Here is a 14914-nt window from a genome sequence, read left to right as displayed (position 1 = left end):
GGAAAGAGAGAGAGGAGGGAGGAAAAGAGGAGGGAGAAAGGGATGAGAGGGAGAACAAAAAAATTTACTCATTATTGAAGGAGTGAAAACAAGTTTTAATTCCAGGAACTGTTCTAGTTGCTGGGAAATGCTAATTATGTCTTCTCATGGAGCTTGTATTTTCAGTATTTTCACAAAGGGAGACTGACAGCATGAAACAAATAACTGAAGACAAAAAGAAGGGAAAGACTGAGGATGGGTGGCTGGATTGTTCCACTTTTCGCAACTACGAGAGACTTTCAACAGGGAAAAGCCTCCAAATAAAAGGTTTTCCCTGATAACGACTTGCTGAAATGGGAGACATGGAGATCAGCAGGATCAGAAGGACATTCAGTTAGGGTCATGATCACAACTGCTTTATGAGGGGTTACGTATAATTCTTATTAGATCTCTAAGATATCACTGTAAAATGATGTTTGGCTTGTGCTCGTCATTTCACGTGTCCTTAAGAAGAATGCAACAGAGCTCTTAGAATCGCTTTACAACTTCGCAAACTGTTACCCATTTTTTTTTAATCAATGTCTAATGGTAAGCCATATAGCGCAATCAAGTTTGTTTTCCTAGCCAGGTTTACTAATTTTCTTTTTAAAGGTATTTTATTAAGGTGAACGAGTGTTTTGTCTGTGCACCGCTGAAGACTAAAGATACCCTAGGACCGAAATTATAAATGTTGGTGCTGGAAATCAAAACTAGGTCCTCTGGAAGAGTGCTCTTAACTGCTGAACCATCTCTCTAGCTCCAGAGTCTACTAACTTTCAATTCAGTTATTCTTTTTTTTAATACTATGCTGCCTTCTCAGGCTCTTTTTATACTGTTCTTCCTAAAAGAGACTTCGACCTGGTTGAGACCCTTTATTTATTTGATATTTGCTCATCTTGGCTATCTGAGGAATCCTGAAAGATTCAATTATTGCCAAGGCAAAGTATTCTTTATAAAGCTAAGTGGTCAGCCATGCTATAACCTCTTATCTGAGAAAATGATCCATTCTGAAAGGTATTATTCACTCAATAATAATAATAATAGAATAATAATAGCTTTGTGAGAATCCCACAAAGCTAAGAACAACTTTACAGGGATTCATTGCAAACAAAATTTAAATAGATACACTAAAATAGGACAGTATAAAAACGATCAAGACACCAACTTGGTAATATTAAGTGGATTAAATGGAATATGGTGTGCAACTAAACACAATAGTTTGGTGACAACTTGGGCATAGCTTTTACAGAGATGTCTAGTTAGGAGGTGTGTACACAGGTAATACCCAATCTCTTCAGCTCAACTGCAAAGTCAGAACTCAGCTTTCAGCACGGAGGTAAGTAGAGTTCCTCAAATAAAACCTGTTTGTGCAACAAGCAAATATGTGGTGTTGATGATCCCGTCATCCCTTCACTCTGTCCCAATTTTAATTTTAATGGCATTTAAAATGTACCTGATTTAGCTTAGGGCAACTTAGAGCTACAAACATCAAGAGTGGATAGGAAAAATGAAGAGAGATAAGAAGGGAAAGAGGCATTGTAGTGTAAAGGGGAGAGATTAAATGATCATGAGGTTAAATGATCAGAGAGGGTTCATCTTCCAATAAACTAAAGCCCAGCAGGGCAGGCAGCATCTCCTGTTTACTAAGTTGTCAAATACAAGAGATTTCCCAGACTTCCTAAAAACAAGTAAATGCACTGATTAACAGAAAAAGAAACCTACATCAGGACATCATAGACTTAAGGTTGAATACAAGTTCAAGCCCTCAAGCAAATTAGAAGTGCTCACAGGCCCTTAGGGGAAAAACAAAACAAAACAAACAAACAAAAACAATCCATGTGCAACATAGACAAGGTGGGGCCTAGCAAAGTCATGTTTTACAGACTCTGTGTCTTTGTCATTCCTTACTAATATTCTAGACTTAAAGACAAGTCTTCTGCTAAAACAGAAGATTTTACCACTAATTGCAGTTACTTTAGATATTGACTCTGTTTTCCAGAAATATCATAAACTTTTATGCATGTAGCTATGCTCCTGTGTATATGCAGATGTCATTCTTAATTCCTCCACCTTGTTTGTGTATGTGTGTGTTCATTGTATATGCATGTGTGTGTGTATGTGTGTATGTGTGTGTGTGTGTGTGTGTGTGTGTGTGTGTGGAAGGTTATTTGAGTAGGTTTGCTCAGTCACAGTCTACCTTAATTTTAAAGACAGAGGTCTCCCAATGAACCTGGAGTCCACAGAGTTAGCTTTATTATCTAGCCATCAAGTTTTGAGAAGTCTTCTGTCACTGCCTCCTCAGCACTGGAATTAAAGGTTTAAACTGTGATCCCAGATTTTCAAGTTTCACATGAGTTTTTAGGGGGTCAAAGTAGGTCTTCATGTTACCCCCACAAAGTTGTAAGCTAGTTGACAAATTTCTGAAGAGTTTCCTCGGTTTTGACTTAGTCTCTATTACTTCCTTCATTCTCTCTCTCCATCCATCTCTACCACCTCTGTGTATGTGTGTGTATATGTATGTATGTGTTTTAACCTAAATTCTTCATTAATGAAGTTATCATGGGTTTAATGTTATTTTTCTAGATTTCCCAAAATGTTCAGATCTAACCTTTCTTATTAATAGATTTAAAAAAATTGTAGTTGGGAAACTGTTCCTTTGTCTCAAAATATATAATTTACAGATGATCTAGTGTAACTGTGTATAGGGAAAAATGTGTCCCCTCCAGGAAACTTCACGTTCAGGACTGTTACCCCATAGGAAAATGGAGGATGACAGTACCATGTTAAACATTTCTTAGTACATTCCTGAGCCAGCCAGGTCCTTGGCGGTGGAAATGTCACAATCATTTTCTGGTGAGGGAACAATTCAAATTAGTGTGAATTTAGCAGGGTCTTAGAGCCTTGTGGGGATCATCAGACAGTAGCGTGTGCCGTTATTCTATTCAAGTAGGAGTAGATCCCAGGGATCTGGGAAATGCTGTGTGCCTATCATAATTTCTTCAGCAACAACCACAGTGCTCCTGGAGCCAGCAGAATCTGGTTTAATAACCATCAGAGAGAGGAAAGCAATCTTTGGATCCTCTTTTCAGTTTGTCCTTCAGACTAAGAACAATACAAAGCTACAGCTGAACTTTTCCTCCTGTGTCTTGTCTTTCCACCTTTTCCCCTCGACTCATGCATGGTTTATTGCAGGCAAGGCTTGGCTCAAACATCCCTTCTTCTCTAAATTTGACTCCCACCTAAAATGTACTTGTTCTCTTTGCTCATCTAGTCTGCAGCATTGAACACATAGTCCTATGCTCTAAATATTTGCTTACTGATCTCGTCTTCCTTCCCAAACTATAAAGTCTTTGCGCATGGAGACCATCACTTATAAAGAGCCATGAAGGTTAAACACAGCCCAGTCAAAGGTACATCATGGCTACTTGCTTGATACATCAGTCCATTCAGTAAATATTTTTCTATATACCTACTGTGTGCCAGTTATAGTAGAGGCAATTCACATTTATCATCCACTGCCCCGATGAAAGAGTCCATGCACGACACCCTCTACTGTATGTCTGCTGTTCAATAACCTCCACATAACTATAATAAGAATAAAGTATATGCCCCAGGAGGAAGATCGCAAGATGTCACAAGAGATTTTTTATCTAGAAGAAGGAACACTATTAGTTTCTCAAGGAATTTCCCTAAGGAAATGGTATGGACATCACAGGCAATCAAGATTGGCTTAGTTTAAAGAAAATGTACAGTGTGGCGCTTCTGTGACACAGTGTGGTGAAAGAGCTCTAGCAAATCAAGCCTGATTCTTTTTGCCTCAACACTTGACCTTAGAGGTTGAACTTACACTTGACTGAAGCTCCTCTGCTCTTAGACAGAGGTCTTAACACATCAGCTACAAGGGTAACAAATGAAGACTGGCAAAGCCCTGCTGCCTCCCCACAGCTACCATGATGAGCTTTCAGGGAAGAAAAACAAAGAAAGAAAAGCAAGCCCATTTTTCCGAGCATGAATGTTACATACTGAATTTTTTGCATTTATTTCAACAAATGAGAAAAAAGGGAAGTATTGGGACTTTCCCATTTAATTAAGATGAAATAATACATGTGCTATATTTTAGACAAGACACACAGACTGTGCGGCTTCTAAATGCAGCTTCCCCACATGCCGGCTGAAAAGCACAAAATCAACCTTTACTTGTGTCTAGTTCCTTGTGACTTCATGGACAATACATGTTTCCTTTATATTACACAGCTGAGCTATAAGAGTCTTCATTAGTTATATAGTTAGTGGAGGAAATAGAATAGTTAAGTAGCAAACTCAAGGCCACCCAATGATCTTAAGTCTTGTCTCTCACATTTCATCTCACATCTCACTCAATGATTAATAGCCATGCATAGTCATTGGTCTTTTTTTTTTTTTTTAGGTAGGCATACCAGCCACTTATTCAACGGAAGCATGTAGGTGTTACCTCTTTAAGGCAGCCCATGAAGTTGTTGCTCACAGGTGAGCCTGGCAAGTCTGCGGTGCTTGGGCTTCCCCCAACGTAGAAGAAGTCGTCTGAACCCAGCATGGTGTAGTCCTCTTGAGTGTAGCCTGTTGTGGTAAGGATGCCATCCACAGAGATTGTCACCTGGTAGTGGGACATAGGGGACAAAAAGAAAATCCCAGCAATGACCTTACAATTCTATTAAAAGCCAATGGCTGCCCTACTTGTGGTTTCACCTCCATTAAGATTTTTGGTGAGGTATACTTTCTAATTTGGCTTGACTTAGGTAGGTACAGTCTCGTTCCATTTTCTGGTCTGCCTTCCTATGTCCCAAGCCTGCAGTCTTCCCTAGTGGTTAACTGGACAGTGTGTTAGAATGGCTAGGCTGAGTCCCTTGTTCCACCCAGTACATGCTTCATTGAGTCAGGCTAGAAAATGGAACCACCCTTAGACGATCTCACTTGTCTCAATCCTCTGCTAAAAATGATTGGTATTTTTTGTCTTATGATTGTTATTTATGGTAGTAATGAAAAACATCAAAGGAGACATTCGACAATGGTATATGTTAGGGGTTGGTCTTTGGTTGTTAGTGGTTTTTCCCCCTCTTTTCTTTTCTTTTTTTTTATTTGTTTCTTTTATGGTATACACCATACTAACAAACATGCATTCAAGGTAATGAAGGAGAAGGTCCCTGTTCTAACATGTGTCCAGAATGATACATGCTATGGACTACCCCAAGGTACCAACCCCTGCCCTCCCTTAGCTACCACCATCACCAACAGAAGAAAGGACCCAAACTCATAAAAAAAGAGAGAGAGAGAAACTTTAACAAAAAGAAATGAATGATAAGGCAATGAAAACCAAAGTAAGAATGCCAATGGGGTGATTGGCACCCATACACCCACCATCCACGAGCAGAGGGCGGATAGAAAAGATAAAGCCTCAGAACGTGCACACACCATACACTAATACACCCATGCGGAAATCATCTGGAGCCAAGAGAGAAGGCAGGGGGAAGAATGTAGTTCTGTGGGAAAGGATAAAATAGCAGAAACAAAATTCACGCCACACATGCATGCACTTGAGCAAACTGAAGAAATGGGGAAACAGAATAAAAAGTGGGGGAAATAAAATATTCCAAACTAAAGGGTAACAATGCCCCTGCCTGCCGCCTCCCTCACTGGAAAAGAAGAAAAGAAAAAAGGAAAAAAGAAAAGAAAAAGTCCAAACCCAACCCCCAAATACATGAAGAATGAGAGGAGGATGGAGATGGAGGTAGGGGGAAGAGTGAATAGAACTCAGTTGATGGTTGGTTGCCCATTGTTAGTAACATAGAGGTCAGTGGAGGACAGATTGTGATGTTGATGGGTGTTCCACGAGACAGGACCATGCCATGCAGTATGTATGGAGAACACAATTGGTGGTACACCCTTTCGGCCACAGTGGGGAAAGAGGTCAAAGAAGAGAGAGGAAGATTATAGGAAGCAGCATCTTTTCCTCCCCAAGATCACCTGAGGCAGCTACAGCTATATATAGGGACACAGAAAGAGAGAGAGAGAGAGAGAGAGAGAGAGAGAGAGAGAGAGAGAGAGACTAAGGAGTGGGTAGGAGACAGAGAAAACAGGAAGAGAGAGAAGGGGGAAGAAGACAAAGCAAAAGGAAGCCCTCGCTAGGAACTGCTGTTGTCCCTAGGCTGTAATTTGGAGGTCACAAAGAGGTAAATAAAAATATAGCTAATTGAGGAGACTTTCTTTAAAAAAAAAAAAACTTTTAGGGGAAAAACAAACAAACAAAAGAAAACTGGAGAAAAGAAACTGTCCCCAGCAAACTTGAATAAATAGTATTTTCAGGACAGTTACGTTTCCTTCTATTTTTTCTTTTTTGAAGAAAAAGGTTTGTGTTTACTTTAACAAACAAACAAAAAAAAAACCAAAAAAAAAAAAAACAACAAAGAGGAAGAGGGAATAAGTCTAAAGAGGACAAAAGAGGGGTTGGGAGGAAGGGAGAGCAACACACGGCAAACCCAAAAAAAGACAATAAGAATGATATCTACCAGACAATGTAGTTTGTTTACCATAGCGTGTCCGATGCCTGAGTGCTTTGCGGAGAAGGGGGAAGAAAGGAAATTAAAAATTGTGAACAGAACGATTGTTAATTAAAAGAAACTAAAAACAAAGATGAGTCGTTAGGGTGTTAGTACATTAGTCGGTTAGTAAAATGACACATCGCATGAGTGATCTTGTGTTAGTTTTTCAAAAAAAAGGCACCCAACACAGAAAGAGAGTGGGGAAAGACAATGAGACCAGGACTCTATGGAAACTCTTCCTGGGGACTCAGCCACCAGTCATAGTACAGCTCAGACCAAACCTCACTGCTTAGAATTACTGCCATACTTACTTTCCAGGGCTCTTCTGAATGAATGCTGCCAAAGTCCCCTTCCTGCCCTCTGACAAATGCATATACATTTCCCTCACCCAAATAGACCACTCCACATGTAGACAAACAGATAACTACATACTAATGGTATGTTAGTATTTGTTTTCACATCTGAATCTAACTACATGGAGCCTCACACAGCAAGGCTGGATTTCGCAACATATTTTAGGTCTCCTCAGATTAATCTGTGACCCCACTGATTTTTGTGGAATTGTGAGCCAGAGGGAACATTCTCACATCTCTTTTACTAGAGTTTATAATGTCTTTGTCCTAGGGATCAAAAAGTTACTCCTTACTACCCAATACAGTTATTAATTTCTTTATTTTGCCAGGATGGGCGGGAAGACACACACCTCCATTTCTCTGGAGAATTTCAGTAAGCTTTTAAACAATTTTGTGAATGGGTAGCAGGAAGAATGGTAGATTAAACATGATTAGAAAAGCCCTCACCACAATTAAGCTCCTCCTTGCTGATGATTTCCAAATATTCACTTGGTAACACCCTTCGAGCTGGGAGGCTGGAAGGCTGGAAGGCTGAAACACCTTCTACCTATTTTGCGTAGATGCTTTACCACAAGTGGCACCCAGAGGTAAAGCAAGTGCTGTGGTAGAGTTTTGACCTTGGAGCTTAAGGAGATGAAGGGCAACTTTTTCCTCTGTGCAATCACAGGCACACATGCACAGACACATGCAGTCTAGGTTCTAATCCTAGCTATAATGTAGAACGAATACAGGCAATCCATATGTCAAACTTTTCAATCTGAAGTCCTGGTAAAGTATCTTGGTTGACTCTGAGTTGGCATAAGGACAGAACAACCTACTGGTGGCCACAGGGTTGGAGGTAAACAGTTGTTCTGCCTCCTTTGGTAAGGGATACTCATAAAACTCCAGGCCAATTTTTCTCAGATAAATCTTTCCCACCAAAGACATTATATTTTATTTTAAAAAGACAGAGAGAAAGGAAGAGAGAGAGGGAGAAAGAGAGAAAGAAGTGGGTTGCCAACAGTTTGTTATCAAATATTTATGAAGCTATTTACAGTTTATTTGAAAAACAAAGAGGCTTACCATTTTTTCTAACGTATTCTTGGGAACTTAAATGGTTGGTATAAATATTTTAATTGGCAAAATAATAATCTGAGATTATACAATATTAAATTTATTTATTTGTAAAAATCAACCTCCCCCCTCTCTGAATTTGGATTTCAATGATTTCAAGTGATACAGGTATGCCTTTTTTACATGAGCTCAAGATTCTCTCTGCTAAGAAATACTCCAAACCCCAAGAATGCAACAGCTTTAATTAGAATAGGAAACTCCATTTTCCTGCATCCCTGGCAGCAGGCAGAAGCAGTCACCTCTGGGACTGAATGCTCAGCTTGTAAATCATCTGCACGTCACAGCGAATCTAGCACCCAGACCATGGAAGAGCTCATCATCCTTCTGGAACAGAAGGCACTTTGCATATTTAGCCACCACACACGTGGCTGGGGAACATTGTAATCAGAGTTTGTAAATGCAAGCTGTGATGGAGGAAGGTTAAGTGACTTGTCCAAGGGCACAGAAAGAAGGTGGACCTTCAGAACTTGGAGTATATTAGAAACTCTACAGGGTGATTTTTCCCACAGTGCCCCTGGCCAAAATATCACAACCATATCTGAATAATAATTTAACTACATGCTCTAGTTTTAAAGGTTTAACTGGGGCCTGATACTCTTGAGAAAGTGTTGTTAGTAGGAAAAAAAAAGTGAGAGTTTCGTGAGCAACGTGGAGTCATTCATGAAAAAATAGGAAGTGTGTGGGATGGGAGCAAGAAAAGCAAATTGATGAGACCTGTGACCAAAAAAAAAATGTTACCCAGAACATAAAATTTCCTCTCAGATGGCTAAAGCTCCAACAGTATTTTGGAAATGGCAATCAAAACTGGGAAAAGGTCATAATTCACTTTTTGGTCTGGAGTTCATAACCCATATGCATTAAGTCTGTCTATGTCTACAAATGAAAATTTGATTTGAGAATCTCTGTAAGAAGTTCCTCTGTGTCACGATGGATGGAGGAAGTGAACAAAAGCACTTAAGTATTAGTTATTTGACCTTTAAGGGAAATCATAGAACAGTGACTCACAAAATTTGAATTCCTTTGTGGTAAAAATGTTGGGGAGTCTAAATCTTGTGTTACTTGACAAGTTTACTATAAACAGAATGGGATCTTCCAATCAGTTGGCTTCCTTGATATAGTTAAATATGTAGATGGCTGTTTTGACTATGTGTTCCAGTGTGTGCCAGCCTATGCTGTTTGTTTAGCCTTTCGTAGGAATCATACTTTTATCAAACAGAAAACATATGCCAACACCTGTCATGTCTTATGCTTCCATGTTTACACAAGACAGCACTAAATCAATCATATTGCAGAAGAAAATTTGATAAGCACTTTCTGGAAATTTGCATAGCTTTCTGATTAATAAAGGATGAATGCTGTCCAACCTGGTTGCGTGACAAATTTACAAGGAGAGAAAAAACCAGACTGAAAATAGTAACATGAAAAAGGCAATCTCAGCACAGACCTTGGCTTTGGTGGAAAATGCTTTTCTTTTGCTGATCTGTACTGATAAGGTTTGATTATTATCATTACTAGCAATGGAATGGAAAACAGCTCTGCCTGGCTCAGGCTTTCGGGACGTGGTGTCACCTGACGGAGTTGCCTGCTTAGAATCCACAAGCGATGGGAGTTCTCAAGCACACACAGCATCAGGAAAGCTGCTCCACAGTTGACATTTTTTATTTGGGTGCTTCCACTTGCCAGGCCTCCCAGGCAACTGAAGAGTCTCGGAGGTAGAGACAAGGGCAGTGAGGTAGGACCACAGCGTCAGGGAACAGAGAAACATGAATTCAGAAAGATCCTGGCTAGTCAATTCTAAGGCTAGAGGTTCACATAACAGTAAAATAGATATATAAACAAAAGTGGGAGGGATGGTAAATTAATAGGAGAGGAGAATAAAAGAAAGATTTTTTTTTTTCCTGGAGGGAAATAAAATCATGACATCATGGCAATGGCTAACTTAATTTAAAAAAAAAAAAAAAAAAACATATACTCAAAGAATGAGGACAATCCATCAAGCTGTGGAAACAAAATGCTGTCCCTAATTGAATTTAACAACAATATGCTAAGATTCGAAAGTAATTAAGAAAATGATAAAAGGAAAGCAGAATAAAAAGGATGGAAGTACTTATCATTTTTCTTATCTATACAGCTAACTTTTTTTTCTTAAATAACAAGGACAAATGGGGAATTGAAGTATGAGGAGAAAAATAGTTTAATCATTTTTCCTTGTGAAATTTCAAAAAAAAAAAAACTTGAAGAAAGTTATACTTTGACAAATCTCCACCCAGATCCCTAGCCTTCACCACCTCACCAGTCAGCTGTCTCACAGTGTCTGCCTAAGAGGGGCCTTCCAGGTCTGCTGTTCCCCGGCCATTACCTGCCGAAGATTGCGTGTCACTTTGACATCATGCCAGGCGTTGTCGTTGAATTTCCCGTTCACTGGCTCCACGATGGCCTCAAAGGCCCCAGACCCCAGGTTAATGACCAAGGAGACCGCACCATCCTTCAGAGCCAGGTTAACATAGTCGGCTGACTTGCCCGTGTGGAGGATGAGCCCGTTGCGTTGCCAGGTCTTAAAGGAAAGGGTGATTTCATCGCTGCTGCTCTGGATCGGGTTCTGGGACAGATCATAGCACAGATACTCTGAGCCTCGGAAAGTGGCCACGTTCTCCTCTCGAGCTGTAGGTAAAGAAAAGGACAAAGTGGTCATGTGCTGAGAAGCAAGAATCTACTCTAGGCAGCTCCTACTTCACTCCCGAAAACAGAAGAGCTGACCGCAGAGAAACTATGTGTCTACACAACAGAGGGAAAAACAAAACCAACCAACCAAACAAACGAAAATAGTTCAAGGGAGTGGGCTTCCTTTCCTTCAAACGTTCTGGAAGAAAGACCTGAGAATACAATTTATTCAAAATGGTCAAGCGAGGCTCCCTTTGCCTTTACTTCAGTGATGATATTTAAATGCTTATAATAGATCTGGTTCAGAATAGATAATTAACTGTCCTTTCTGACAAAGGATTCCTTAGCTCTCTGTACCTTTTATTAAACAATAACTTAAAATCAATTACATTAAAAGATTTGGCTTTGATTTCCATTTATTAGGAACCTAGCTAACTGATTTTTATGGTAAAATCGGGAGCCCTATAGGACATGGCTGGGTTATTAAGTAGAAGATTGGACTAGAGGAGGTGATAAGTCCAGTGAAGGAAAGAGCACAGGATGAAACACAGTAAAGTTTTAGCCTGAAAGCAATACAACCCTTAGACGCAAGCAAAGAGGTCTTGTGCTCTGGGCAGATGAGAAGCTTCATCTCAGAATGCCCCTTCCTGATCGGAACTTGCTTTTTATACAACCTTATCCTCCAAACTGGAGAAACAGACCAAGACAGGATTCCAGCCCAACCTATATACTCCTGAAAGAACACATTTCAAGTTCTGACACCTATTCCCTATTCAAAGCCTGTTTTGAGTCGGTATCTTCTCTAGAACCATTATTTTTTGAAATTAAAACATGATGCTGGTGTCTGTCTCTACATCTGTAGACAAAGCTTGTCATGTCAGTTTGGGTGTTCACATTCATTAATCCTAGATACCTTGTAAGAGAGGGCTGAATGGAGGAAGAGAATTAGGGAAGGTCATGGGCTAAGGAGCAGTCTGGTGACATGTTCTCCCTGCAGCAGTTTTTCCCAAGGAGTCAAAAAAAAAAAAAGTTAAACTTGAACCTGGACCTCCAGGTAGATACAAACGTATTTTCAACTTAAGAAAACTGGAGATAGCTAAGTTGATCAATTTGAGCATTATTTGATTCACAATTTTGGCACACAGCACATGAACTTCCATGTGTCTTCTTGCTAGGCAAACTCAGAATGTTTGATTTCATATCAGATTCAGTCAACTGCTATTTAAAAGCACTTAAGTAATAAAATAAAATTGGCAATAGGATACACATAGACATGCAGTTTTCCTTTAAAGATTAGGGATACAGACTGAGCTTGGGAAAATTCTGTTTTCCCTTGGCTAAACTACATTTCAACCTTACGAGCCAAAACAAAATTCACCTCAGCTCAGGTCCATACACAAATTACTTAAGCAAAACAAAACACATACTTTCTAATCACGTGGTAATAAAATGAAGTAGAACAGTCACTCTCACTATGTTGAGAGACAAAAAAAAAAACCCCACTATAAATAGTTAAATTAATCATAACATCGCAACACCATGAAATCAGGAATTCAAAATATAAATGCTAGAGGGTTGAAGAAGAGATGAAGTTTCTTCTGCATGCTACACAGGGGCTCAATGGTGTGTCTACCTGCCTATTTCTGTGCACTTACAATGATAGCAAAGGTACCTGCTTCCATATAGATGGCTAAACTACAGCAAATATATGTGTGTGTGTACCCATATATGTGTATGTGTGTGTGTCCAGCCGTTTATGTTTATATGTGTTCATTCATTTATGTGTGTATGTATGTCTATCTATCTATCTATCTATCTATAATTACAATATATGTCATATATATTTTTGGAATAATAAGCAAAGTAGTAACACTTGGCACTCATTTATGCCTGGTGCATTTTCTCAAAAATAGCCTCAAAATGTCAGGAAACAGAAACTTGACACTGTCTGTGTGTTTGAAATATACTCAATCTAATTTCTCTTGCCCTGTCTACTGTCACGATCTCTTTTCTCATTTGTGATGAGTGAAGAAACATATTTGTTAAAATGCAACTAGACAACAGGCCTGGACCTGACTCCAATTGAGGACAGGTGACAATTGGGAGCAGCTGTCACAACTCAGCTCTTTCTCTACAGAGAAAGACAATACTCACAACTGCAGTGTGGTCCTTGGTACTACATGTGGCAAACTACTGGGCATCTTCTGTGAAAACCCGAGTTATGCACGGTCCACTGAACTAGGATGGATGAGCAAGGCGAACAATTCAGAGCTTATAGTAATCATGGGGGACCCTTCAAGGAGGAAACGCTTGACACAAAGCAGCAAGTACCGGGATGTTATTTAATGTGCCAGACCATGCTTAATATCTCTCATATAATTAGAGGAAGGGATCTGTCAAAACAATAAATTGTCAAGTTATAAGGTATTTTAGGGGTTGTCTGATTTAATGCCTTTATTTTATTAATGAAAACAAATTGATGACTAGGAATGAGTGAGTGTTCAAGAGGACACAGTGTGTGATAAACAGGACTTGAAGGAACTTTGCACTTTGCCTGTCCCTGAAACCATCACTCAGAACGTGCCGCCTGCTTCCAGTGGCTTCTCTAGGGCTCCAAGTGAGTCCATGGAGTTGTGGACTTGTGAAACAAACTGACACTAGCAAAGTGGGGTCCAAACTGACTCCTCTCCCCCAAGGTTAACCACGTGTGCTCACCAAAAGAAATGTTTCCTTTCCCCTGTGAATTCTGAGTATATTTAAAATAATATTTTTTTAATGTAGAAGACTTTAAAAGGAAAAACAAATGGAGGCATTACGACAGAAGAGAGAATGCCACAATAAATAAATAATATACAAAACCATTGTGAGAAGGAAAATGACTATGCAAATTACATGCTTATTTATGCTGGTGTCCCAAGGAAAATTTTATGTATCCAAGTGTCTTCCATGGCACATATCTAATGGATATTTTTAAAGCAATTCAGAGCCTTCCTGAATTCTCTACTTATTGGTGCATATGTTCAATTTACCTCTTTTCTGGGCCAAAAGGGATATTAGGAATAGTATCAACCCAACTGCCCCGATCGCTCATCCCAGCAGGGGTCCACTAAAACAAAAGACAGCTGAAGGTCTTCTCAGAATCACATTCTAGATCAGCAAACTTATTTCAGTCTTAATTCCTTAGATTTATTCTTCCTGGATTTTGAGAAGAGAGACCTGACAATGCATGTCCCAATCCCTCAGATCAAATAAGGGCTAAGAAGGAGACAGAGAAGGACTTTCAGAAAATCATCCTGTTGCACACCCTCACAGTGGAGATTATTTTTCTCCTAAAACCCCGACCGATCTTAATTTGTTCCAGTAGCTTGAGACCCAGGCACATTCTTATCACCTTGAAAACCATACTGGGCTGACAGTCAACATAACCAAAAGGCAGAACCAGATAGTGACAAACTATCCTTCTGAGTTGATTCAATTCTCCAAAGCCTCCATCAGAAAAAAAAAAAAAAGGCAACAGTGCCCCAAATTCATTTCCTATCCATGATGTTTACAGTGAGAAGGGAGTTGAAAAGACAATGCAGTCACCTTGTATGTATTCAGGCTAAACAGGTGGAGAAAATGAATGCAGTGGATTATACAACACTGCACACAGCAGCTTAGCCTACAGCTAAGGCTTGGCAAGAGAAGAGTCACTAACACGGCTAATGGGCTGTTGAGATCCATGTAAATGATATCACGCCAAAGTTTACTATCTGTTGTGTAAGTCTTAAAATAAAAATGTTACTGCCACTGTGTGAAAAGCAGAGCTCAATTCCGTACGACAGCGAATCATTTAGCCATTATTTGTAGGTGTCCAATTGATTAAACACTAGATGGAATCTAGGTATGTATAGCTGGGAGTTTTAAATCAGTTTATGTAAGATACGTGAGGTACTGATCTTTCAAAGAGCTTGCTAATCGAAGTCCTGAAATATACACAGCATTATCAAGCATTTATTCAATTCCATTCTCTACAATTCAAAAATAGAAAGCATCCAACTAGTGATTCATAGAATAATAACTCTTGGAGAAATTGCAAAGTAATTTAAAATACACAGTGTAATATTTTCTTACTGTGAAGCACAAGACATGTGTCTTTATGGCTTGGTGTCTTATCATCCCAACTATGTCTGTAGATCAAGATATAAACACACA

General features: G+C 39.4%; 1 protein-coding gene across 45 annotated transcripts in view; it reads right to left on the bottom strand.

The window, feature by feature from the left end:
• Nucleotides 1-14914, bottom strand: part of Nrxn3 (neurexin 3) — a 1566538-nt gene that overhangs the window by 1111060 nt on the left and 440564 nt on the right. For 25 of the 45 annotated variants that reach the window (XM_060387976.1, XM_060387977.1, XM_060387980.1 and 22 more), the window contains 2 exons: nucleotides 10419-10720; nucleotides 4490-4651 (listed from right to left, as the gene is read on the bottom strand). In XM_060387976.1, coding sequence (XP_060243959.1) covers nucleotides 4490-4651; nucleotides 10419-10720 — 464 coding nt within the window. Of the gene's footprint in view, nucleotides 1-4489; nucleotides 4652-6581; nucleotides 6606-10418; nucleotides 10721-14914 lie in introns of all 45 variants that reach the window. The other 20 variants (XR_009593039.1, XR_009593040.1, XM_060387963.1 and 17 more) reach the window with 1 other exon arrangement.

Source organism: Meriones unguiculatus, chromosome 7, assembly GCF_030254825.1.
Source record: "Meriones unguiculatus strain TT.TT164.6M chromosome 7, Bangor_MerUng_6.1, whole genome shotgun sequence".
Taxonomy (NCBI): domain Eukaryota; kingdom Metazoa; phylum Chordata; class Mammalia; order Rodentia; family Muridae; genus Meriones; species Meriones unguiculatus.
This window is presented reverse-complemented; position numbering and strand designations above follow the sequence as displayed.